This window comes from Haliotis asinina, chromosome 2, assembly GCF_037392515.1.
Source record: "Haliotis asinina isolate JCU_RB_2024 chromosome 2, JCU_Hal_asi_v2, whole genome shotgun sequence".
Lineage (NCBI taxonomy): Eukaryota > Metazoa > Mollusca > Gastropoda > Lepetellida > Haliotidae > Haliotis > Haliotis asinina.
The window spans coordinates 72,213,299-72,239,725 of record NC_090281.1 but is presented as its reverse complement, the minus strand read 5'-3'; the positions used below and the strand labels follow the sequence as shown (position 1 = coordinate 72,239,725).

At 38.3% G+C, this 26,427-nt stretch overlaps 1 protein-coding gene across 4 annotated transcripts; it reads left to right on the top strand.

The window, feature by feature from the left end:
* Positions 1 to 932: 932 nt before the first annotated feature.
* On the top strand, positions 933 to 26,122 carry LOC137274264 (histone lysine acetyltransferase CREBBP-like). 4 transcript variants are annotated; one of them, XM_067807372.1, is made up of 26 exons: positions 933 to 1,465; positions 2,898 to 3,604; positions 7,284 to 7,448; positions 8,063 to 8,282; positions 8,718 to 8,837; positions 9,161 to 9,355; positions 9,627 to 9,819; positions 9,961 to 10,078; positions 10,471 to 10,612; positions 10,724 to 10,893; positions 11,009 to 11,650; positions 12,077 to 12,701; positions 12,984 to 13,102; positions 13,438 to 13,608; positions 13,787 to 13,944; positions 14,977 to 15,057; positions 15,264 to 15,320; positions 16,020 to 16,097; positions 16,520 to 16,587; positions 18,634 to 18,781; positions 19,396 to 19,536; positions 20,097 to 20,376; positions 20,683 to 20,886; positions 21,333 to 21,491; positions 21,983 to 22,261; positions 23,216 to 26,122. In XM_067807372.1, exons 1-26 carry the CDS (start codon positions 1,381 to 1,383, stop codon positions 25,163 to 25,165), a joined length of 7,275 nt encoding a protein of 2,424 aa, XP_067663473.1. In that variant the 5' UTR covers positions 933 to 1,380; the 3' UTR covers positions 25,166 to 26,122. The 4 variants fall into 4 exon arrangements, with proteins under 4 accessions (XP_067663473.1, XP_067663472.1, XP_067663475.1 ...); XM_067807371.1 differs by having other exon boundaries at positions 960 to 1,465; positions 9,943 to 10,078; XM_067807374.1 differs by lacking the exon at positions 7,284 to 7,448 and having other exon boundaries at positions 960 to 1,465.
* Positions 26,123 to 26,427: the final 305 nt, after the last annotated feature.

The following is a 26,427-nucleotide window of genomic DNA, read 5'->3' as shown; positions in this document are numbered from 1 at the left end:
TTTGAAACTACGGATGTTTCCCTAAACAATGTCAATGAATTTGATGTTCATATTTCTCGATTTATGGAATTTATCCAAGCGTGATTCTTTAAATATTGAAAGCAACATATTTTATTGATGGCGACTTAAATCTATATTCTTTTAAAATGCAGTGTTTCGGTATAGGCCCTTATGCCGTGATCAGTCAAGGGTAAGCATGACTATTTATACGTGATTTATTAAAGATAGATCATTATTGAAAATACATTTTCCTTCGTTTCTTCATTCAGGGTATAAATTTTATTTTATTCTTTATAGTTAGTTGTAAGTAATTGTTAATGTAGACATATGAAATATAGAAATAAGAAATATCGTTCTTCTTTTTTTTTAGTTCTATGTTACTGAAAAATGTACAATTTTAATAATGCAAACGCTTATACGATACCTCCTTAAATAAAAACACGCAAATTTACACTAAATCAATAAAAACATTACAATTCCGTTCAGTTTTCCAAGTTTTGTAAATATACATGTAATACCGTTACCCTTACATAATAATTCCTCATTATTTATGAAATATTACAAATACAAAAGGTGAGCAATTAAATTATTTTGGAACGATTATTATTATTATTTTTAAATGTTACTGATAAAATAGAATAAAATAGTTCTCTATAACATCTTCTATAACAAATTCACCACCTCATTAATTATTTTACTGACAATTTTCTATTAGTACGAACAGTACCAGAGCCGCTGTCTCCCAGAAGCTTTGACGCGAAAGGTTTGAGAGTATTTTTATTGCCTTCCCATAATTCTTAATCGTAGCGTTTCGGAATATTCCGTTATGTGAGGTTATGGTTCCGAAAATGAGCTCAAGGTGCAACGTGACCTCGTTTGGCCAATGGGATTGGACGATTTCTGAATAATTAATTTCCGGTAAAGCTATCCCTGTTCGGGAATGTTCGGCGTGTGCTGTCACAAGCGTAAAACTTTTCATCAACAGCCGCCATCTTAGGTGTTCCTGATCGGAAAAATCGACAGATTTCCATCAAAAAATCTCATTTTTGAAGGAATTTTGTTCGACTTTTATCCTTTGAGGAGGTCTTTAGGATTCTAAGGAAGGCTTTAAGATCAAGAATGGCTGTCCGTAAGGTAACTTCGCCGGGTTTTTGAAGCGAAAAGTTGAATCGTTCGCGGCTTTGTGCTCACAATCATGGAGTAACACGGTTATCGGGAATTCCTGATGAGTGTTATTTGGATATCTGTCGAAGATATGGGAAGAATTAAAGACTGGAAGACATTTTGTATTATATTGAAGCCTAACTGAGGCTAAAACTCTTCGAAGAATCGGAAGAAGTCGTGCTGTTCCGCTAATTTTTGGAAGCTACCTCCAAAAACATGGCTGACCAGCTTGTGGATGGGCCCCCAGCGGCCAAGCGACAGAAGATTGCCTCGCCGACACTCACGCCCAGTGACAGTGGAGGTATGTTGCATTTGTTGCAAAAATAACGGAACACTACTACTTGTTACAAAATTAAAGAATGGAATAGGCATATGCGCAATTGTTCAATGCGATAATTTTATGCGTAAAATGTTGTTAATTTTCATGTTGACAGTCGGCCCCCGTGCATCGTGTAAAATTGCATTTTTAGCTCGGTGCAGGGAAAATTGTAGCTCAGGTGAGAGCGCCGACTCTTTCGTAAAATTCTTGCTTTGTTGTTTTATGCATTTCCTTCCTGTTTGTCCACCTAGAGTGGTTATGTAGAAATTTTGCAAGTCCGTCCTAGTTAGCATTAATTTTCTACATAGCCACTGTAGGCTCAGGCATCGTTTTTGACAGATTGAATTCCACGAAGAACTCCGCTTTTCTTTTCAAAATCAGAGTGCAAGATGTGTTTTCAAACTGATTTCTTGTCGTATTCGTCTTTATGGAAACGTTTAGCACAGGATGCATGTGTATCGACGTCGATGCACATTTATAAAGATCATTTTCAATCTGTAGATGAAACCTCTCGTAAATTATCATTTGTGTTTGATGTTTGATTTCACGTTTGATTTGGGATTCTAGAAATATCTTTTCCAATTTCATTCATATATTATGCCAAGGGTCTAAATAAATGAATGTACGTTACTAACACCAAAGAGCTAGTTATAGTAGACCTCGTAATTGTTAGTTCCTTGTTTGGTACAGTGTAGGAGGTGATTTTGTCTGATGACCAGGCATGATGATACAAACACTTCTCTTTACTTAAGCCCATTGAGTAGGGTTATGAAGCCTGTTATAACAATCTTTTCAAGCCAAATGTGAAGTAGAATTTATGTAGTTGTCTTTCCCTTGCACAATTATGTTATGATACATGCTCCGAAACGGATACAGCCACAACAGCCAAAGCTAAACTGCAGATTGTTTCCCATTTTCCTTGGATTTATGGAACTATGAAAATGTTTACAATGTTAATTAATTTATTAACATTCTAGATGTTAGGGGTTTATCAAGGATTTGAAACCAAATGCTATTGGTCAGCACACTAATGGAACAAGTCATGAATTTGAAACCAAATGCTATTGGTCAGCACACAAATGGAACAAATGAGGGTTTACTTTAAAAAATTACTTCTTTTAATGTTCTTATTTTCTTTTAGCCTGATTTTGGGGAATTCCTCCTTGTCAAGGTTATTTTTGTGTCATGATAGACACACACACATCGAGAAATAAGGTGTCATTACTGAAAGAGGATCATAAATTGACATAGTATGAATATTTCAATAGAAATGAGTATTTTAGGGTCCATTTCTAAGCAAAGCATTATGGTAGATTTGTAGTTGTTAAATATTGAGGTGTCTTGGTTCTGAAATGTCTGCATTGGCATATTCTTGTACATATTGTATATTACATGGGTTTTTTTTGTCTTTCAGAATTTACCTTGGATAACTTGCTGAATATTGCCAATGCACTCCCAGATGAACTGGTTGATAATAATAACCCTGGTACTCTCGATACTCCAAGTTTAGAGACCACTTCACAAAATCAACTTTCCCAACTCTTGTCAAGTTCCACTCCAACCCCACAACCAAGTGTCTCCTCTATTATAAACAGTATTGCTGCAAGTCCGCAGAATCAAAATGCAGGGCCTGCAGGTAGAAGTCCTGGTGTTGGAACTATGGCTAATGCCAATGTGAATGCAGTGAAGAGTCCCCATACAAACAATATGTCCCCAGTTCATGGTGCCGTTGGTAAAGGTGGGCCAATGAATCCACAGAACATGATGAGTATGTCAGACTCTAATTTGCAAAATAGTGGGTTTTCTCTTGTATCAAGTGCAGGAGGGACCAACATTGGAACAGTGAAGCCAATGACTTCTCAGCTTCTATCTGTCAGTAATGTTAACCTGAGTCAACATAATCCAAATCAGCTGATGAATGGACCACACTACTCTACAAGTGGTATGGGACAAGCTAGAAATGTACCATCTAGCAGTATTGGCAATGCCAATGCAATATCCATGCAACAGGGCCCTGGGAATGTGATGGGGCAATCTTTGAACATGTCTCAGTTGCCTGGGCATCAAAACATTGGGCACCCAGGGCTTGGTTCCTCTGCAGCTCAGCAGCAGTTGGTCAAGGTATGTAACACATTTGTTCGAGATTCTGCTTTGCACCATGTCGGCTCACTTCAGTATTCACTTAGATGGAGGTGTAGTAATAGAATTCTTTTTCGGTAGTTGGATGGTACCAACAGAACCGTTTGTCATTTATGAATCCTGTTCCTTGTCATATCCTTCACAGGATGTGCACTATTGTATTTTTGCCACTTATAGTGAGGACATCTGTCTCTGCACTGTAGTCCATAATCTGCCTTTGCTCTTTCTAATGTTTGATGTCAGTGTGTGCACCAATCAGTAAGCTGCTCAGTATTTTTCTTGGTTTTCTGCTCACGAATCATTCTAAAATCAACATACTCAATACATGTAGTTTCTTGATGCTTTTCTGCATAAGGCATTAAGAGGACCAAGAATTATCTATAAAGGTTAGTAATTCATACAACAGCAAATAAGATGACTGGGCATCTTGATAGCGAGGATGCAAGTTATTACAGACAGGGATCTCAATGCAGTTTTATTTTTGTAGGAGGATAACCTATAATAACGTTTTTTGTCCAATGAGGAAATCAGTCAGTTCATGTCCTTTTAGTTTCCTTGGGTAAGTGACTTGTGAAGCTTGTCATTTTATCAATAAATTGGCCGTCAACAATGAGATTAAGTTAACAGGTATTGAAATTGGAATCTGGACAATGAAAGAACACTATCGCTGCTTGGGTCTAATAAACAAATCTGGTAGAATTCAGTAATGCAAATCTAAGTGTCAGAAATATTCCTGTGGTACTACCTTTTCACCACTTTTCATAGGCAACAAGAAATGTTTTGATGTTAATGATACAAAACATGGTGTTTTCTATTCATAGATTCACTGTAGAGAATCTGGCCTTTTAAGAAAAAAAACTTTTCAGAGAATACATCAGATTTTGTGAATGCACAGAAAAACATTGCCATTAAATAATATTGCTACAAGTCTGTTGCATAAGCATTCTGAAAATCCTTGGACAAGCTCCATTAACAATGCTACACATAAGACTGGAGTTGACTGAAACTTGCACGATCACATTTATATTCTTTGTGATGCTTGACACATTCACCAAGGATAACAGCTGAGCAGCTTTCTAATGCAATATGTACTTGTAAGTAGCACCGTCTCATGGTGGAATAAAAACTTGGTTAAACTAACATATTCGCTGCCGAGGATGATATTGATGTCAAATGGTTCTTCCTGTAAGTTGCCGTTGATTTCTAGCTGCTAGTATAACAGATTTTGTGATTGAATAGATAGTTAATGTGATATACCAAATGTCATTCAAGTGTCATCAACATGTTATTCATACTAATTAATCAGTCACCCATTTCAATTTTCATTCAGTTAACAGTCCCTACTTGATAAATATGATGTAATCAAAATAGCCTTTCAGACAATAACAAAAAAATTACTGATCTTCAAATGACAGTGATTACTTCCACTGACATCTTATAACCTGCGTGGTCAGGTGTTCTTCCATTAACATTTAGAAGTGTAAGTTTCCTTGAGAACAAGAGCTGTTCAGTTGATCCTGTCAAAAGAATTTCAAGATCCATTTCCAAATACCCACAACAGCGAGTGAAACAAATCACTTTTGCAGATGTCATGTCGACTTACTCACAATACTTATAGAATGGTAAACACAACAAAATTTAAGAAATCCATCTGGTTTCTTGATAGAGAAAAAACATTAAAAACAATTTGTCCTGCCCTTGGTAACTAACTGTTTCCCTTAGTACAATACGGTGCAGTATTCACTAATATGGCACTGAATTGTCAGTGGTTGACTGAGCAAGATTTCACATAATTATCATGATGAAAAATCAATAACTTGCAGAATTCTAAGTGGTGTTCATATTCCTAGTCCTTCATTCACCGACCCACATTGCAGTGTTGATACTTTCAACTTGGATGTTGAAGTCCTAAAAGAACCATGCTGACATTCATCAGTTTTTATCTGGATGCTTTTGTTTATGAATGCAGTATTCGTTGGTTTTTCTATTCACTCAATTAATATCCAGTGACACAGTTTCATGTTTTCAGAAATAGTCGTAAAGTTATGGGTAAAAATGACATAATTTTTTAAAAAATTAAGCTTGAAAGTCAGTTGTTCCCTGTCACAACCATAAAAGATATCACTTGCAAAGCTTTTAATTCAAATACATTTCTGGGATGAAACATTAAAGAACCCATTATGTTAGGTTTATAACCAAAATTATTGGCTATGAAAAATCTGTGAGGTTTTCTAAAGTACATGAATTACGTGCAGAAGATATTCATAGGTCATATGCACAAGTTAAGAATTACTGACAAATATGAACATTGAACTAAATAAGATCTGAAAAGAAAAACTGATCTGAAATTTGTTTATACACAGGATTGGTGATGCACCAGTTGATTTAAAAGACGATATAAATTGTGTGGTGACATTTGAATTTCAAAGCAAAGAAAACAAGATTGATGTCTGTCTGGTCAAAACTTAAGCATTCAATGTCAGCCAAGACATTTTGTGTTCTAAAACTGATGTGCAGTGGTTCAAAATATTTTTGAAAGCCACTTTATGAAAGTAACTTGTCCTGACTAATTTTCCACTTGACCTGATTGTCATGACATAGTCTTGATGATGTAATTATGAAAGAATAAATCAGCATGGTATTCAATGTTAATGTTTAGTGGACTATTTACTGAGAAGTGACAAATAGCTAAGAACTTTAACTCTATTTTATTTACATTGTGAAATTTAATAGCTACCTTTTGAGCAGATATGAAATCCAAGGTTTTCTGCACTTTAAAACCATAAGTGGAAATTATCTAGTAGCCCACTGACAAGTAAGATACCCTTATTAGATTGCCCGAAATGAAAATTGACTTGTCCAAGGCATGGGGCGTTAAGGTTGATAAAGTTTTCACCCATTATTGTAAAATTGTAAGTGTTGCATTGATTTGGCATGAACTTTCACCAGAATGTTCCTAGTATCTGACTAAGGCTAGATGTATGACCAAGCTCTGTTGTGGATTAAACTTCTTTTTAATTCTTCCAACATGTTTAAGTTTTGTTCCAGGCCGCTTCATCAGTTCACCTGACGATGTGGTCTGGAAAAGACCTTGAAAGGTTGTGTTTGAAGAACTAAAAAGAAGTTTAATCTATAACATATCTTGGTCATACATAACTTCTTAATGCTGCTAAAAGACATAAGGCTGAATGTGCCTTGCTAAATTTTCTCAGTGTTTTTTCTGAAAGAACAGAAACTTGTTGCTACTTTCATAAAGAGAAATTGATTGTGTGTTCAGAGTCAGGTGAAGATCATGAAACCTCTTCTTAAAATCTACAATGCAACATATAAACAAACCTTTGGGAGCCTGAATGGTGAAAATACTTGGAAACATATCCTATGGCGGCTCAAAGTTAGCTGCCATATTCATATTATTCAGGATTGCTTGATATTAGACATACAGATTTAGGCAAGTGAGCTATTTCAGATTGTTATGCATTGCTGTGATTTCATGTTAGGAAATGCGAACTCGACCCTTTCTATAAATTTCAATAGGACAAGACCCCTTAAAAATCCCTCCGTAATTAGTCTAGTTTACAAGCCTAATGCTATTTCGTACCAGACTTACATAAGTAGAAGGCAGGCAGAAACTTAGTTTTCGTTGTTTTTGTTGTGCTGACAGTCTGTCCCACCTGGTGGTGGCGGTGGTGGTGGTTCCTTCAACTTCTCCTCCGCCCCCGGTCATCCATCATCAACTACCTTCAATGCACCCCTCTCAAATGCAATGACAACTACTCTGCCTATGGCTTCACCCCCTATAAACATGCCTGCAAATGCTATCAACAATGTAAGTATCACACTCATCGTCATTGTTTTACAGTTTCATCATCACACACATTTACAGTGCTATGCTTTTTAAACAAACTGCAACCTGCTGCCTTGGGCTACTTTTTGAAATTGGTTGTGTTGGGGACAATTTTCTTAGCAAGGCCTACTGACCATGCTAATTAAAACTAAATTGATTAGAAATTTCTTACAGAAAACTTTCATGTGAAGATACCAACTAAGAGGTTTTGCATTTTGTTCATGCTTGAGGATAGATACTTGCATAAGTACATGGTAATCTTTCTATCATTTATATATCTGAGCACATGCTAGTTATAGTTTCTATTTAATGCCTCAATAATACTGTGACTGCTAGTGTTAAATAATAAACAGATTGCTTACATACTGTTAAGCGTGTATTATCCATTATACTAAACAACGACCATGTTTGTTTACAAGTGTTTCATATGAATAGCATTTTAATTTCCTCACACAAAATATGATAACATGCTTTCTGCACATATCGAAAAAGTTATTGCTAATTTTTAATCAACTGTTAATTTCTTTAACCAAAGATTGTGATTTCATAGTATGTTTGCTGTCAGTTACTATGTATGTTTTGCTTGTGACACTCAGCCTGGTCAGCCTGGCCAGCCAGGAGCAGGTCGACAGCCGACAGCAGACCCTGATAAGAGTAAGCTGATACAGCAGCAGCTAGTGCTACTTCTACATGCCCACAAGTGTCAACGACGAGAGATGGCTAATGGAGAACAAGCATGTAGTCTCCCTTATTGCAGAACAATGAAAAATGTTCTTAATCATATGACAACATGCAGTGCTGGAAAGGCATGTCAAGGTAAGCAGTCAGGGTGTATTATGGTTTAATAATTGTATCAAGAACAGTGAGGAGATGTAGTTCATCTTATGTTGTAAGTTTTAAAGTGTGCCTTCAATATTGACTAAACGGAATACCTGAAAAACAACACATTGCCGTCTTTACAGTGATGCAGAAAACATACGTAACTGACTCCTGAAAAATGTCCATGGCTCCCTCTCATGAAACAAGGAGCCATGATGCCTTATGACAGTATCAGAATTTCTAATTTTGTCTATGTGATTCATTTCTTTAGATCATCCAGCCAATGCCTGAGAATCTGTAATATCTCCTGATGAATATAATCATGATTTGTCCGTCAAAGAAATTAATGACCAAATATTATATAATTACCCTTTCTCCTCCACACTGACATACCCATAAATAAAGTTTCCAACATCTGTTTTCTTCTTTCAGTTGCACACTGTGCATCATCAAGGCAGATAATTACTCACTGGAAGAACTGTACACGTAGTGATTGTCCTGTCTGTTTACCTTTGAAACATGCCTCTGACCGTAGAAACACTGCTGCAACAGGTACAACATATTATAGGGGCAATTACAGTAATGGTGGGAATATGAAACATTGTATGTAGAGTGGGTTTCATTTGTGCCTCAAACTACTGACAAAGATTTCTTATGTTTTTACTTGGTTTGAAGGGTGGCATGCAATGACTGTCATGAGAGAATGCCATGTTTTGTTTAGGATGTGTAAATATTAGAAACGGTGCTAGAATTAGTCCATGTCCTATGACCTTTTTTAATGGTTGTAAATACTTTAATAATCCATTTGCAGGGTAATTTTCATTATGCTTGTGTAGATAGTATTTTGTACTGGCCTGATATTGGTTTCCTCTTAGTCTTAGGACTGACTGCTGCAGGTGGCTTGCCGCAAAACACTCCTTCACTAACCCAAACAAGCAATGCAAGTGCTGACATAACATCTGATGCCATGAAGAAAGCCTATGATGCTCTCGGGTTGCGCTACAACAGACCAGCTACCACAACAACACCCCAGATATCTCACCCACAAGTACCATCAGGCATGCAGCCAGGTAAGCTGTCTGTAATCTAAGTGAATTAGATTGAACAGTGAAATGAATTAAAGTACCACTGTTCTTTGGACAGAAAAGTATTGTTTAAATGATAGTCCAGGCATGGTGTAGAAAACACTATTGTCTAGATCTGCATTAAGTTTCAGATTACTTTCTTTTGTGATTGGGTTTCCTCTGTGCAGAATGTTGGATTTTTCTCTTGTTCAATCTCATTGTGTGTTTATTATTCACTTTTCAAACCTTGCTTTAGTAATTTCTTTTGTATTTGAAGGTGGCATGAGTGCTCCACCAACACAGAGCAGTGCTTTACAGCAATTAATGGCTGCCCAGCCCAGTCTAGCCCAAGGGATGCCACCTCCCAATTCAACAGAAGGACTTGGAAACATTGCCCAGAACAGTCGCATGACAAAGGAGTGGCATCAGCATGTCACCCAAGATCTACGTAACCATCTAGTACATAAGTTGTGAGTGTTAGTCTTTGCAGTTTTAGGAAAAAGTTTGAAAGTCCAGTAATAAGTTCTTAGATTTGCATGACAAATTACAAGTGTAGTGGATTGCTTCTAGTTCATTTTAGAGATTAATCACAGGCTGTTGGTTTTGTCCAGGGTTCAAGCCATTTTCCCAACCCCTGATCCTGCTGCACTTAAAGACAGTCGAATGAAGAATCTAGTCGCATATGCCAGGAAGGTGGAGGGAGACATGTATGAGACAGCAAATAGTCGGGTATGTCAATTACTGTGTGATTTTTGCTTGGAAGCTTTATAAAACATTTTCTAACCATGTTTAGGTGGTGTTTTGTTCGTACAATTGCTGATATTATTTTATTTCAGAATAATAAAGTAATTTCAAATTTTTTATTATGTATAGGCATCCAACTTTTCAAGTTTTCTAAATTATGTGTTATTAGATGAAACATCTGATGGTTTGGCACAAGTTTTGGAACTGATGCAGTGCTTATTGTTTCATGTTTTTTATGTTATGGTGCATCCACTATGTAAAACAAACAAGGAGTGATTGCAGTCATTGTTTCAAAGTGGCATGTATATTTTATTGTGACATTTCTGTTCAGAAATTGACAGTGACACTGTTTGAGTACATTTTCCAAACATCTGCAGGAAGAATATTATCATCTTTTGGCTGAGAAAATATACAAGATACAGAAAGAGCTGGAAGAAAAGAGAATGAACAGAATGCGTCAGAGTGCACCCCCAGGGGGACCAATGGCTCCAGGACAAATCAGACCACCAACAACGCAAAGTGAGTATTTAAAATGCTTCTTGTTTTTCCTTGTATTTCATTCCTGTGGCCGTTGAAAAGGTTTGTATCACAATGAAGTTCCTTAACTCGTGATGGCAATTTGTCTTTTAGATGGAGCTGCTGGAAATACAAGTCAGATTCAAGCTGCCCTGAATGCCACGGACAGTTTCATGTCCCAAGTACCCCAGGTGCCGCAGGTCCCCCAGGTCCCTCAGCTGCCCCAGATGCCCAACATGGCTCGAATGCCTATGGTCCAGAGAACAACTCCTCCCCCAAATCAGGTATGTAATTGGAACCAATTTTTTGTCACCCCTACGTGGGATAACTTCAAGATGTGTTACTGTTGATAAATCTACAAGGGTTAAAACTGATAGTTACTTTATTTGTGCCCTTCAGATAAATGCCCAACCCAGTTCCATTGGCCAGATGTCAATGAATGCTGCCCTGCAAGAGTCTCAGAGACAATTCCAGGAGGTAATGAAACAACGTGCTCAAGGCCAGCAGCAGCAACAGCAGCAACAACAACAGCAACAACAGCAGCAGCAGCAGCAGCAACAACAGCAGCAGCCTAGTCAGAACCAGGCGTTGTCCTCACAGCAACTGCCGCCAATGCCTTTACAGGCGCAAGCTCAGAACCAGAATCAAGCTGGCATTCAAGGAATGCACATGGTCCCAGGGACCCAGACATCACAACAGATGGGTATGCCACCTCAACAGCAAACTCCTCCGCATATGGCACGTCCACAGCCATCCCCACAGCAACTGCATCAAATTCAACAGCAGCAACAGCAACAACAGGCCCAGCAGCCCCAGCCTCAGCCACAGCCACAGCCACAGCCACAGCCACAGCCACAGCCACAGACCCCAATACAGCAACAACAGCTGCAGACCAATCATCAGACATCAGCACAACAGTCCCAGCTTCAGAACCAATTGACAGAACAAAATCAGACACACACTCAGCAGCAACAACAGCAGCAGCAGCAGTCACAACTGAAACAGCAGCTGCAACAACAGCAGCAGCAACAACAGATAACTGTAAGTACAAGGTCTAGAATTTGTGTATTTATTAATTCCACTTCCAGCTAGAAATGTACTAATATAAGATTGATATAAGATGGAAACTTCAAGGCGTTCTTGGTGGTATTTTCTGCAGCATGTTTTCCATGTAATTGAATGGTAAAATCAACTTGGCTTATCTCCAGGTCTTCCAGTGTCTGATTGTGATAATGATTAGCAAACTCTTTCCCAGTCCTAGAACCAGTGAAGTTTAACGATGATGGGTCTTGCTGTTTTTACATTCTTGTTAATAGTGGAGATTTTTGTTTGACAACATAAGTTAATGCTCCCAAAAGATTGCTGATGGATGTAAATCACCTAAATACAGTTGACAGTTACTTGCCTTTTCCCCCATTAGAATGTGTGGTTGCCCGGTGCTCATAGATATATTTTTCTCCATTGAAGACAAACAGTACAATGAAAGGAAAGCCATCAACAATATCTTTGCAAGGAGACCAATCTCAGATGAATCAAGATGTGGTAGTGAAGCAAGAAGTACCAGAGGCTAACCAGCAACTTGCTATTCTTTTAGCCAGTGATTCATCAACATCAAATGCTATGTCACCACTGAGCACCAGTCATGTGACACCAACATCTAATACTCAACCTCTCAGTACAAGCACAAGCCTGGAAGACATTAAATCTGAAATTAAGCAAGAGGTCAAAACAGAACTAAAATCTGAGCCTTCATTGGACAGTGTGAACAGTGTTGGAGGGAAAGGATTTGGGAAAGGGTCGGGCAAGGGATCAGGCAAGGGATCTGGGAAAGGCAAGTGCATGCCAAGTGTTGAAAAAATGGACACTGAGGATTCACAGGGCTCAGTTCCTGTGAAGGATGAGGCAGGTTCTGTGTCCGGTTCAGTGCCTGAAAACTCTACCCCTAAGCAAGAGCCAGCTGATAGTAATGCTGAAGCCAGCAACAACACAGAAGACAGTAAGGCCAGCTCAGGAGACTCATCTTCTACCAGTATCCAGTCATCTGTTCCTATTGGAGCTGCAGCTGCTGCTGCCCAGAAACCCAGGAAGAAAGGTAAAATTGAGTGTAACTTGATGTCCATGTAAAATGTTTCTTATTTATCTAGTTCTTATCAGTACAGTGATTCTTTGCACAAGAAAGAGATGATTAGAATAACTTTCCATCTTGTATGCTGTATCAGATTGAATGAAAACCCATTTAACACTAAGGATGACAAGCAGCAAAAAGTTAACATATGAAACACGGCAATACAATATAGAAAATTCATGGGTTTTTTATTTTGCTTTTGATCTGTTAGGATTTCAAATATGGAAAAGTGTTTTTGTCTTGTTTCAGTATTTAAGCCTGACGAGTTGCGCCAAGCTTTGATGCCTACACTAGAGAAGTTGTATCGTGTTGACCCAGAATCACTGCCCTTCCGCCAGCCTGTTGATCCCATCATGCTTCAAATACCAGTGAGTAGTCCATATAGAAAGGACATAAGCAAGGATGAAAATTTTATGTGGGCTTTGTTGAATGAGGGTTCACTTTTTTGACAGATGTCATTACAATACACATAGGAATTGCATAGGTTATCAATTTGTGATGGTGGTTGTTTTTAGGGAGGTGGTGGTTGTGGTGAAATTCTCATCTTTTGACTTATGTGCTGGTCGAATTTACCTTGGACTCAAAATGAGAATATAATCTGTAGTCATCTGTTCAGATCAAATATCTGGATTTTGAGGTAGGGATGGTACATAAAGTATTTTTAGTGGACAAACATGATAAGATATTAATTTGACTTTGCCAGGATTACTTTGAAATTGTGAAGAAACCCATGGACCTATCAACTATCAAACGGAAACTGGATACTGGCCAGTACCAGGACCCCTGGGAGTATGTGGATGATGTATGGTTAATGTTTGACAATGCCTGGCTTTACAACAGGAAGACATCTCGAGTCTACAAATACTGTTCAAAGGTAAGTTATAGAAGGAAAAAAATATTAAACAAAAATATTTAGTAAATGGATTTCTTGAATTTCCAATGCTATTTTCAAGATGAAGAAAGCAATTAAGCTAATCAAGACTTCATTTCAATGTGTTTTGCCATTTGAAGATTACAACCCAAGACTAATTGTTGTGGAACTTTTTTTGCAGCTTTCAGAGGTGTTTGAGAATGAGATTGATGGTGTGATGCAATCGCTTGGCTATTGCTGTGGTAGGAAGTATGTCTTCAGCCCACAAGTTCTGTGTTGCTATGGCAAACAGCTGTGTACAATCCCCAGAGATGCCATGTACTACAGCTATCAAAACAGGTCAGTTAGTCACTGTAGTTTCTTGTTAATCCTAACTAAAGTAACTGACATTCATTTCATAACCCAATAAATTGTACTCTGAATTGAGCCGGTTGATAACTATTTTGGATAACTACTAAATATGTGATAATGTTTTGTCTTGACATGTTCCATGCTTGTTTGTCACAAAGTATATATACATATCTATTATACATACATATATCTATGCCTGCCTGTGCTTTATGCTTGAACATTACTATGTTTACTCAAATTTTTAATATGCAATTCATATTTATATCTATATCGAGTAAGCCAAGGTTACTACTGGCATGTGCACATGTAGCAGCAATCCACTTTATACACTGCATCCTCCTTAAACACTGTTTATCACCAACTGGTAGAAGACTTGCATTCACTTCTATTCTTTTCATATACATAAATGATTATCATCAATCATTCAGTCATTTGTAGAAGTGAACTTGCATCATTCCTTTGTTTTGGAGATCACATGAGAACATATCATTATGTTCTTTGTTAAACCGATATGGGGAGACATTTAAAAGTAAAATTTGGATCAAATGTGTTTTTAGCTGGTTTTTCTGTGTAAAATGTTTAAAACTTCATGAGCAATTTTAACATGGAATTACTAAGTTACACTAAAGTTGGATGTCCGTTTTTGGTGGATTGACTCTATAGAATGATATTTAACCAATTCTTTCATAGGCCATTAACTTTGCCTTGATCATTATTGCCTTTAGCTAGACTTTCATAGTGATTCCCATAGCTAGTAAACCTAGTAACCCATTATAATCCTAATGCACAAGCAGGAGTAAGACACTCTCATGATTTGCTACACTTGATTTTCTACCACCCCTGTTCATGCTCATCTTTTTATTTCCTCCCCCTGCTTATTTATCTGCTGCTGCCGCTGCCCTGCTGTCAATGTGGTGTTGGTGTCCTTCACAAATACCAATGTCCTGCCCTGCCTGTTTTGCTGTGTCCCTTGTGTATTGGGGCCCATAGCAGACTAAAACCTGGAACTATTTCTGACAGATATGTGTACTGTGAGAAGTGCTTCCAAGAAATCCAATCTGATGAGGTGGAACTGGCTGATGACCCAACACAGCCTCTCACGTAAGTGGATAGCAATTTTCTCTCTCTGTTGACTAGTCATATCTTTTTGGTATATCTTATGTAAGTAATATTTTGTTGATTGCTCACCTCTTGGTATTTTCTTCTTCAGAAAAGTGAAGAATATGTAGTGGCATGTATATTACGTATGTTTTAAAATAGCTAAATGATAAACAATGCCGACTTTCTTCATGATGTTTGTGTTTCAGGAGAATCAAAAAGGAGAAGTTTGATCGGTTAAAGAATGATCAACTAGATTATGAACCGTAAGTTCTTTTGAGAAGTATGACATAATTCCAAATCATTACATCTTAAATATTGTTTGACTTGAAAAGATTGTGGTCAGTCACAACAGCATTAAATACAACCTTGACTGCACTATTGAGCCACATGAATGTCTCTTTTTTCCAAACTAATTAATGAAACCACAAAATATGTCACATCGAGGTGTGGTGATGGTGGAGGTGTAGCCTAGTGGTTCAAGCGTTGGCTTGCCACACTGAGGAACCACGCTCGAGTATCCTCAAGGGTATGGTGTGTAAAGCCCATTTCTGGTGGCTGTCGCCATAATGTTGCAGGAATATTGCTAAAAGATGCATAAAACAAAATTCTTGTCAGTCGTATGGAGGGGCTGTAGTTTCTCATTCTTTGCTGTAGGCACATACCTGTTTAACCCTCAATCTTCATTTCACCACAAACTAATACAACTGAATTTTGATGTGAATAAATATTTTCAATTTATTGTTATGCAGTTAAAGTTTGGGATCTGGAAACTTCAGAAAGTCTGTATTATCTTCATTTTTCTGTTTTTCTTTCAATAAATACACAGCCTGTAACTTTGTTCTGTAAGTTACATAAGCGACCTGGGGAAAGAAACCATATGATGACAATAATACACCCACACAATATGTGCTTTTGAAGTTATGTTGCAACATCAGTAATGTTCTAATGCGTTTGTTTTGCAGATTCATAGAATGCTTAGACTGTGGAAGAAAACTTCATCAAATCTGTTGTCTGTGGTTTGAGCCAATTTGGCCACAAGGGTAAGTATTAATGCGATATATTGTAATATGTTTTCATTTTTTGAAGGATTATCTAAGCAAAATGAATAATCTATTCCCACAAAAGTTACAAATGACAATATTAAAGAATCTGTGTAAGGCTATATCTAGGGGCCACAAGATATAATGTGTGTTATTTTAGGCAACAGCAGTACATGAATTCAGTAAATAATGGACTTCCTCTGGTATTGAGAATTTCTGCCACTTTGTGACAGATACTAGGTTCAATTCATTGAATAATTTGTATGCAACATGCTACATTTTCACAGTTGCTAGACCTTTTGTTACATATGCTTGTTTCTGTTTCTTTGAAATCTGCTTTTATCACAAAAAATCTTTGTATTGCTGCAATAAAATGAATTATCCCATATCTATGTTGGTTAATTTTTGTTTTGTTTTGTCAGGTATACCTGTGATAATTGTTTGAAGGCCAAAGGTGCGAAGAGAAAAGAGAACAAGTATTGTGCAAAACGTGAGTTTCCTTTTGATTATCACCACTAAGAAATTTAGGAATTGTTTGTTAATAATTATTTATGCTTTGGGATTCAAGTAAGTTCAAACAAATAAAATCTGAGGATTTCATTTATGGTTTTCCACTGCAAACCTTTTTTTTGTGATATTTCTCTTTACTTTGGGTTAATTTGTGCAACCCAAATGTGTCTTTTGTCATTGTTAAAAGCAAGCCAGACCGACAACAGTGTCAAGAATTGCCTAAAATAATTGTCCTTGTAGTTCATTCAAGCCCTACACTTGTTCACTCTCACACTTAATGGCTTTTGTTACAGGTGCCCATGCGTACACTTGTGCATTGTTTTCTCATGATTCTTTCGATTTATGTTTAATGGTTAGGATTATTGTCTAAGATTCTGGACCAAAAGAAATGTCTGAGAGCAAGGTTCCCTTTGTATATATTGTTTATGATACAGATGAATATGTGTTTTCGTCATCAGTTTTTCAACATAAGTGCAGGGCTTGATTTAAGAGGTTTTGACCCACTTGCACCAGGTGCCACGTGAGATAAAAACCTAGCTGAACCAGCCAAATTCCAGTTGCAATGCAGTGTGTAAAAACGTCAGAAGTTTCGGTGCACATAAATATATTTCCATGGTGGTACCCATGAAACCATTAGCAACACAGACACAGCTGATCCCTGTTTACAATAGCTGTTATAGCGGAGACATGTCTATAAATAGCAATGTTTCTGTGTCATACCTAATCAAAGTTTAGAAGAAAAATGAGCGTGCATATTTATTCATGCTTAATGTTAGATTTATCTAAAAGATTTACTTGCACCTGGTGCCTGTTTGACTAATAACTCAGTTTCACTTTGTAATATTGGGTTGCACGAATGCAAGTAATAAAGCACCAAAACTGAGCCCTGATATTTATATTACAACAGTTAAATGTGATTGGATAAACATGTATTTGGTACACATTTATTGCAATGATCTGTAGACTGTGTTTAATGACTTCTTGAAAAAGCCTGAAATTTTTAGTCCATAAAAGACCCTGAACTCAGTTATACCCTGAAAAGACAACAATCATTGTCAGTGATTTGTCCTGAAAAGGCCCCAAGTTGGGCTAACCTGTCAACTTATGACTTCACAGAAATCTGTGACCAAACAAAAATATTTTGCTATGCTAATGTTTGTTAATTAATCTCAATTGCAAAGTTAGTAATCACTGGTGGTGCAGCTAAGTAGCTTCCATCACAGTGTTGTAGCTGAGAGTTATTTCCCTACAATGGTCCATCCACAATTGACCAACTTAATGTGCCTCTTATTGGACCTTGAAATTGTTTATGGTGGCTGAATACCCTGAGAAGGCTTTACATCTTATGGCTTACAATTTGTATGAACCCTGTAAAGGAAAGGGTCAGTGCACCCAATATACAGGCTTCTAAATTGCACTAGATGTGTTATTTTGCATTTTATGACACCAGTCAAAACACCATTTGTAAACTCTGAGTTTGAGAGATTTTTGTTCCTTTGAGTATTTCTTGATAAACTTCACATTTGGAAATATGCATCATACAGAAGTGTAATCTGATCATCAATATTACCCTAGACCGTGCAAGAGTGCCCTCTAAGAAATCCAGCAGATTACAACCAGCTGGACCCATTGTCTGACTGCATATTTCACAATGACTTTGACTAAAGTTGTCATGGGTGACACATCACACTTGTTTGCCATATATATATTTTATGTTTGTTGATAATTTCAATGCCAGTTACAAGAAATGTTATACCTGAAATGTTATTGAAGTAGAATTCTCTGGGCCCTATGAAATTTCAGTGGATCAGATAGACATCTAAAACTTGCAGGACTTGTTACTTTAAAACACCATTCATAAACACTAAATCCCCTCATTCTGCTGAAATGCAAGGAGTGCCTTGGAATCTGTTCATAATAGCCTATTATTTCTGATATTAATGATAGCCTATTATTTCTGATTTTCGTTTCTCATAGTTTTAGTCTTAGTACCTGATTTTCAACTCTGCTATTTTCACAATTGCAGGGCTTCCAAGTACAAAGTTGGGAACCTATTTAGAAAATCGTGTAAATAATTTCTTGAGGAAGAAAGATTGTGGTGCTGGAGAGGTGTCTATAAGAGTGCTATCGAGTTCAGATAAGCTCACAGAAATCAAGCATGGAATGAAGAAGAGGTAAGCATAACTTTGGAAATAGTTATAGGAAGTCAAGAACTGGTTTGTAAAAGAACTGAACTTTCACAAGGAATTGTTCAGCCCATTTTATAAGTTGAATTTTATTATCCCCCGCCATGACGTGGGAGGGGGATCTAGGCTTGAGCTCTCTGTGTCCGTCTGTCCATCTGAGATTACTGGAACAGATTTTCTCAAACCATTATAGATAGGGAAACCAAATTTTGGTATGTGTTATCAGGAAATGAATGCCTCGATTGAGTTTAAAAACAGGAATCATGTTACAAGTTGTTAGCTAAAGTTATGGCCCTTGTCATGTGTTTCTTGGCGTAATGCATGTTATCCCCAATGGGAATAATAATAAATAATAATTTTCCCAGTAAACCGTTGTTGATAGAGAAATGAAATGTAGTATGTGTTTTTATGATATGAATGTTATGATAAAGTTTTCAAACAGGAACTCAGTAAGAAGAAAACTCTGTGGTGGGGATATTGATGACCAAGTGTTATCATCTCCATTGTGATGGAAATATTGAAAGAAGTATTACCAAATCGACTTTAAATTGTACCTTTGTATGGTAAATGTTGCAAAGTTGTTGCATTATTTTTTTTTACAGATTTGGTAATGAGGTACCAGATGGCTTTCACTATCGATCCAAAGCGATGTTTGCTTTTGAGGAAATAGATGGAACAGATGTATGCTTCTTTGGCATGCATGTGCAAGAATATGGATCAGACTGTCCAATGCCCAACACTAGGTTAGTGCTTGTTTCTCCCGCCCCTTCTGTCAAAATACAGCCTCTCCAGGATCCAAGGAAACAGGACAAAAATCCAACATACATGGAAACAGGACTAAAATTCTCTCTAAAGTTCTGTGAGGAAAGGGACATATATTTAGAAAATCATTATCCCTTTGGGTTGGAGGGTTTAGGCGTTATTGTTTGAAATCTTTTGAAACTAACAAAGTTTATCATATCTTGTATTAGGTCAATTGAAGATGCATCCGTTATAAATCCTGAATGTGAATAGAAAAAAATGAGAAGATTTGACCTTCGCTCTTTAGCCATTGAATGAAGGACTTGAAATAAGACGGCAAAAGCACCTGTTGTATTTTTGTTGTACTTGGCAAAACACTGTGATACTTGATCTTATTTTACCTCACAAATTAAGTGAACAGTTGTGATTTGAATATTATTACTCGCATTCATGATCATTTTATTAATTTGAAACCAGCTTCAAGCAACACAAAGATTTTTCCATTGTAGCATATGCTCATGAGAGGAAAACTTGGAAAATCATATGTTTGTTTGTGTTTCAGGAGGGTATACATATCATATTTGGACAGTGTTCACTTCTTTCGCCCACGGGCTTTGAGAACTGCTGTGTACCATGAGATTCTGATTGGCTATTTGGAATATGCTAAGCAGCTTGGCTACACCATGGCACACATCTGGGCTTGTCCTCCAAGTGAAGGTGATGACTACATCTTCCATTGTCACCCACCAGAACAGAAAATACCCAAACCAAAGAGACTGCAGGAGTGGTACAAGAAGATGCTAGACAAAGCTATCATTGAGCGATGCGTCACAGATTACAAGGTGATGATACGCATTCTTTACCCACCTATTCTTTTCACACTTTTCAGATAATTTCTCATCACATTGATTGCTGGTGTGAGAAAAAATATCTGCCAGCTTTATCTTTACAGTTTTAAGAATCATTTTTTGATTATTGCAATTGTTTTTTGCCATCTCCTACATATACCAAAGGTGGTGTCACATTTATTAATCTTAATTTTAAGGATAGAATGAATAGGATCATGAAGTTATTTTCATAGTCTGGTTGCTTTAGAGATATTTTGATATTTTCTGCTAATTGTTGGGGTTTTTTTTAAAATGTTGCAGGATATCTTGAAGGATGCAATTGAGAACAATTTGACAAGTTCCAAGGAGTTGCCATACTTTGAGGGTGACTTCTGGCCCAACGTGCTGGAGGAAAGCATCAAAGAGCTGGACCAGGAGGAGGAGGAAAAGAGGAAGCGTGAGGAAGCTGAGGCAGCTGCTGCCGAGGCTGAGAGCCAGGAAGTCATTGATGATGTTGGAGATGTGGTATGTTATTTCCAGGTTTTATCCACGCTTTCCACATACACGTTTTACAATTAAGCATTAAAACAAGGAGTCCTTGCGAATTTGAAAGAACCAGCCAACCCATTGATTATCAGGCTAATATTCATACCCTTCCGGAAAAAATGTGTAGTCATTCAGTCATTTGTTTTTAGTGAGAAGTGGTTAATGAAATTTTGTTGGGAAGTATTAACATGACTGTGTGTACCTTTAATTTTACAAGTATTATTACCAGGCTTTGCGGATATTTTTGTGACAATTTAAATAGTTTTGAATGTATGTGGTAAGGGATGAGAGATGGTATCAAAGGTTGTCGCCATTATTTCTCTGAAATGGTTAGTCTGAGGAAAGTATAATGATACTTGGGATTTTTCAGTACTTTTTTACAATAGGAGAGGATCCTGTGACATACTGTTTCATTTGTTTTATAGAATGATGCTGACAAAAAGAAGGGAGAGAAGAAAGGTCGAAACAAGAAAGCCAACAAAAGTAAAAGTAGTAACAGGAAAAACAACAAGAAGACTAATCTTCCCCATGGTGGAAATGATCTCACTGCCAAGCTCTATGCTACCATGGAAAAGCATAAAGAGGTGAGTCATTGAAAATCAAGACAGTGCTTTTCTCTTGTCTATCCTCCACTAACTTGATTTCCTCTGGTATTAGAAGACTCCTTCTCTTGCAGATCTTGCAAAGGTTATTTTAATTAGACCTTTGAACAAATTACAATAATTTCAACAAGGGGTTCAAATATCCAATGAGGATCTTGGAACCTGTTCTGCTAAGCCGTTGTAGCACTAATTTCATCATCCATCAACATAAACCTTGTTCATTTGAGGGCTGTGAAACTGGCACTGTTTATCGATGGTTTTTAATGTGTATGTCATTTTGCTATTTCCTATGGGTTATATGAAGATTAATAAATGTCTGTTTTGCATTATCATTAGATTGTCTAGTTATGTAGTGTACCTTCACATTCTAAGTGTTTAAATTGGGTATTTGTATCTTTCGTGGCATTTTTTCTGTAACAAGATACCCTTTTCTTTTGTTGATTAGTCCTAAGGAGACCTGTTTCTGTTTTCAGGTGTTCTTTGTGATTCGGTTACGACCACAAGCAAACCATGAACTTCCTCCCATTGTGGATCATGACCCAAACATCAGTTGTGAATTGATGGACGGGCGAGATTCTTTCTTGACAATGGCAAGAGAAAAACATTATGAGTTCTCCTCATTGAGACGAGCAAAGTTGTCCACGATGGCATTGCTTTATGAATTGCATAATCAGGGAAGAGACAGTTTTGTGTACACTTGCAACAACTGTAAGACGCATGTGGAAACAAGATATCACTGCCAAGTCTGTGATGTAAGTATACAATATGTTCTTTAAACAATCCCAGTTGATTACCTCTGACGGCAAACATATCGGGTTCACGGTTTTCATGCGATGCCCAAGGGCAAAATATCACTTTGTCATGGTGACGTCATCAATGCCATGACGTCATGGTCTACCTGTGACTTTGCACAGGTAGACCATGCAGTTATGGTGAGTGATCAGCCCATGTTTGAAAGATTTGGTTTTATTTTCCACAATTTAATGACTTCGGTAATAAACAGAAAATTATATTCGTGAGCATAACATACTTTGTTTACACCACTCTTGCTCTCACTTGGGAAATACCAACCTTTAGGCACTCGTGTCGTAAACATAATATGACGTGGGCACTCCTATTATATCCTCTGTGTATGTCAATTGAAAAGGCATTGATTTTAAATTGTGTAGATATGTGTGGTCCAATATTGCTGATGAATGTACTACTGTCATTTTGCATACAGTGTTACACAACAGACAATTGAAATAGAACTCCAAAAATGACATGGATGCAAATACCATTTTGAGGTGATGGACTTCATGTGTAATTTTTTCTCTCCTGCTTTTTTTATCAAAATTGCACAGGGGTTTCTCCAAATGTGTAACTTAATCTGCATTAAACTTTCAAACCATGATGTAACTGAAATACTGTAGAAAGCACATGTTCGTTTCTCCTGCATTTAGTCCAGCCAAGGGGAGCCAAGCGGTTTAAGCGTTGGCTCATCATGTCAGGGTTTGATTTTTTTTACCTGTGTACAATGTGTAGCACTTCATTTAATGAACTTTTTGTAAACAAAAGCTGTGAAGTGAAAATTGTAAGGCAGATTTTTTTGTTTTACAAATCACCCAGACATGAAGGTACCCTGATGTTTATGAATCATTTCTGTAAGTGTCAAAATACATACAGTATGTATTCATGTCATAAAACACTGTCTTGCTCTTTTCCAGGACTATGATCTCTGTATAAACTGCTACAAGAAGGATGGCCACCACCATAAAATGGATAAATTGGGTCTGGATCTTGATGATGGCTCATATTCTGGTGACAAACAGGACAATCCTCAGGAATCTCGCCGTCAATCTATACAAAGGTGTATTCACTCATTGGTGCACGCCTGTCAGTGTAGGGATGCCAACTGTAGACTGCATAGTTGCAATAAGATGAAGCGTGTTGTTGCTCACACAAAGAGCTGCAGGAGAAAGACAAATGGTGGTTGTCCCATCTGCAAACAGTTGATTGCATTGTGCTGTTACCATGCCAAACATTGTGATGAGAATAAGTGTCAGGTGCCCTTCTGCCAGCAGCTTAAGCATAAACTACGCCAGCAGCAGCTGCAACAGAGACTTCAACAAGCGCAGATGCTGCGGCGTAGAATGGCCATAATGACTGCTACCACAAGCAACGCCAATAGTGTGGGTGCTTCTACTGCTTCAGGAGCAGGTACTGCAACTGTCAGTGCAGGTGGAGGAACAGTGCCAGCCTTACCAGCTCCTCTTCCACCAGCAGCATCACCTCAACAGTCAGCATTTGGTAATGGTGGGAAGCCTCCGGCAGCCCCACCACAGGGGGCCTTGCAAGCTGCACTCAAAGCTCAGAAAGCTGCAGAATTACAGCGTACAGCGATTTTGAGTGGAAAGCCTGCAGCCATGCAACAAGCCATGCAGCCGCCAAAGATGCAGCCCAAGCCACCTATGCAGCAACCAACTCAACCAAATCCACAGATGGTCCAACAACGCCCACCCCAACAATGGCCCCAGCAGTATCAACAGGCACCCCAGCCTCAGCCTCAACAGCAGCCGCAGCAACCCCCACCACAGCAACACATGCCCATGCCGAACATGAGAATGCCTATGCCTCATCAACCACAGCCATCTCCTGTGATGAATCCTGGCATGGCAGCACCTCAACAGCAGAGACCACAACAATCCAATACCATTACTTCTGCTGCTGTTCATCAGTTACTGCATGCTCTGAAAAATCAGACAACTCCACACACAGAACAGAAAGTGCTAGCTATGCTTAAACAGAACCCAGTGTTGATGGCATCTGTGCTGAAGTTAAAGGAACAACGCATGCAGCAGCAGCAACAACAGCAGCAGCAGCAGCAGCAGATTCAGCAACAGCAGCAGCAGATCCAAAACATGTCCAATATGCAAACCATGCCACCTCAACAACAGCCACAGCCATCACCAATCACAGCGCAACAGTTCCGCATGCTGCAGCAGATGCGTCAGCAACACCAGCAGCAGCAGCAACAGCAGCAGCAGCAGCAACAACAACAACAACAGCAACACCATCAGCAAATGAACCAGTTCCAACAACCAATGCAATCCTTCCCACAAAGGCAGCGAATGAACTTCCCGCCCCAGCAGGCATACCAGAATGATAATTCGTTGCAGCACCAGTTCCAACAACAACAACAGATGATGCAGGTACAACAGATGAAGCAGCACATGCAGGCTGCAAGTAGTGGACAGCCCATGAGTCCCAATCAGCTTCTGGCACAGACAAATCCTTCGCCTCAGCACCTTATGCAACAGGTGCGATCACCCCCAGCTTCCGCTGCACAGCTTCCACAAAGTGTCCGATCTCCACAACCTACCCCCTCACCCCGTCAACAGCCCATCCCCTCCCCGTGCCAGCCACAACAATCACCTCATCACATACCTCCCATTCACTCGCCTCACCCAGGGGTAGGTGGCCCACCTGTACCATCCGATCCTAATCAAATGAACTCTGACCAAGTCATGCTTCCTCAGCTGTCATCAACTCATGCTACAATATCCCAGTTACAAAGCCCTGCTAATCCTTCAGACTTGGGACTGAGCCAAGCGGATTCTGATGTGTCTCCGCTTCCACCACAAGACCAGCTTTCACGCTACGTGGAGACATTGTAGTAGTGGGCTGGCCGGATGACCGGCAGTTAAATGTGTTGTGTACAGAGACAGAAAAGACTGAAACCCAAACATAAAACTCATGCAACAGATAATTTATGTATCATAATTATAACTTTATAGAGATTGGTCATCATTGTATTTTGTCATGTTTTTCATTTTTGCAGAACAAATGTGTCATGTTTTCATAAAGAAGATGTATGTTTTATTATATAAAGAGAATTTATATCACCTGCAGATAAAATCAGCCTAGTTAGTCATAAGTTAATCTCATTGGACTTTCATTGCCCATGGACTTGAAACATTTCTACTTGTGTACCATGAATGTGTATGAAACTTTATTTGTATAGTTAGTTTCATAAGAACCACTGTCCTGTGTCTTGATTTCATTATGGCTCAGCTCTCTATGCTGTAGTTAGTTTTATAGCTTGCTAGTTTGTTTAGATGTATGTTTTTTAACTGGCTGGAAGAGAGAGTGATGCGACACTACAGGCAAACTGCCAGAGTGTCTCGTGAGTGTTGTATGTGATTGAATGACCACGTGATGACCGTTAACGTATTCTTCGAAATTGGTATTTTATGTCCATTTGGATGATGTACAGTTTCCAGCATGAAATATCAACTACTTAACTTGTCCTTGTACCACAACCAGTGAAAAACATGCTCTCTTCCTGCCATGAGGAAAAGTGCATCTGCTGTTCCTTCCCTCTCCCTTCTCTGTCCCCACCCGTGCTGAGGGTAGCTGGCTGGTGTGTGGGAAATGAGGAGGGTGGAGATTAGGGTACCTACTAAGTGTCTGTACAAACTCTACTGTGTGTATGTAGCTTCTGTGTCTTGGAGATGCTGGACTGCCAGTGTCTCCAGTCTTTACTACAATCTTTCCAATTTGCATTTGAAAATTCATGAGTGACATATTGTAAATAAATAAAAATTTTCCTACAAGGAAATTGAATGAAATGATTTGAGATTTAGTTTTGCTTTGTGAAGATGTAAGCGACCCGAGAAACATCTGTTCACTTTTCTTTACCAGGCTATACCATATTATTTAGTACTGATGTAGCACACCACCACAATACTGACTCGGTTCCTTTAGGATTCATAGCAGTTGTTTGAAAAGGCGATCTGATCTCCACAAAACAGCTGTACTGAAGTGGGTGGAAAGTATTTTTAGTGACATTCAAAGGTTCTTATTTTGTATAAATCCATTTCATTTTAGTTTAACATGGATGCATCAAATTAATACCGAGGAATCCACAGAACAGTTA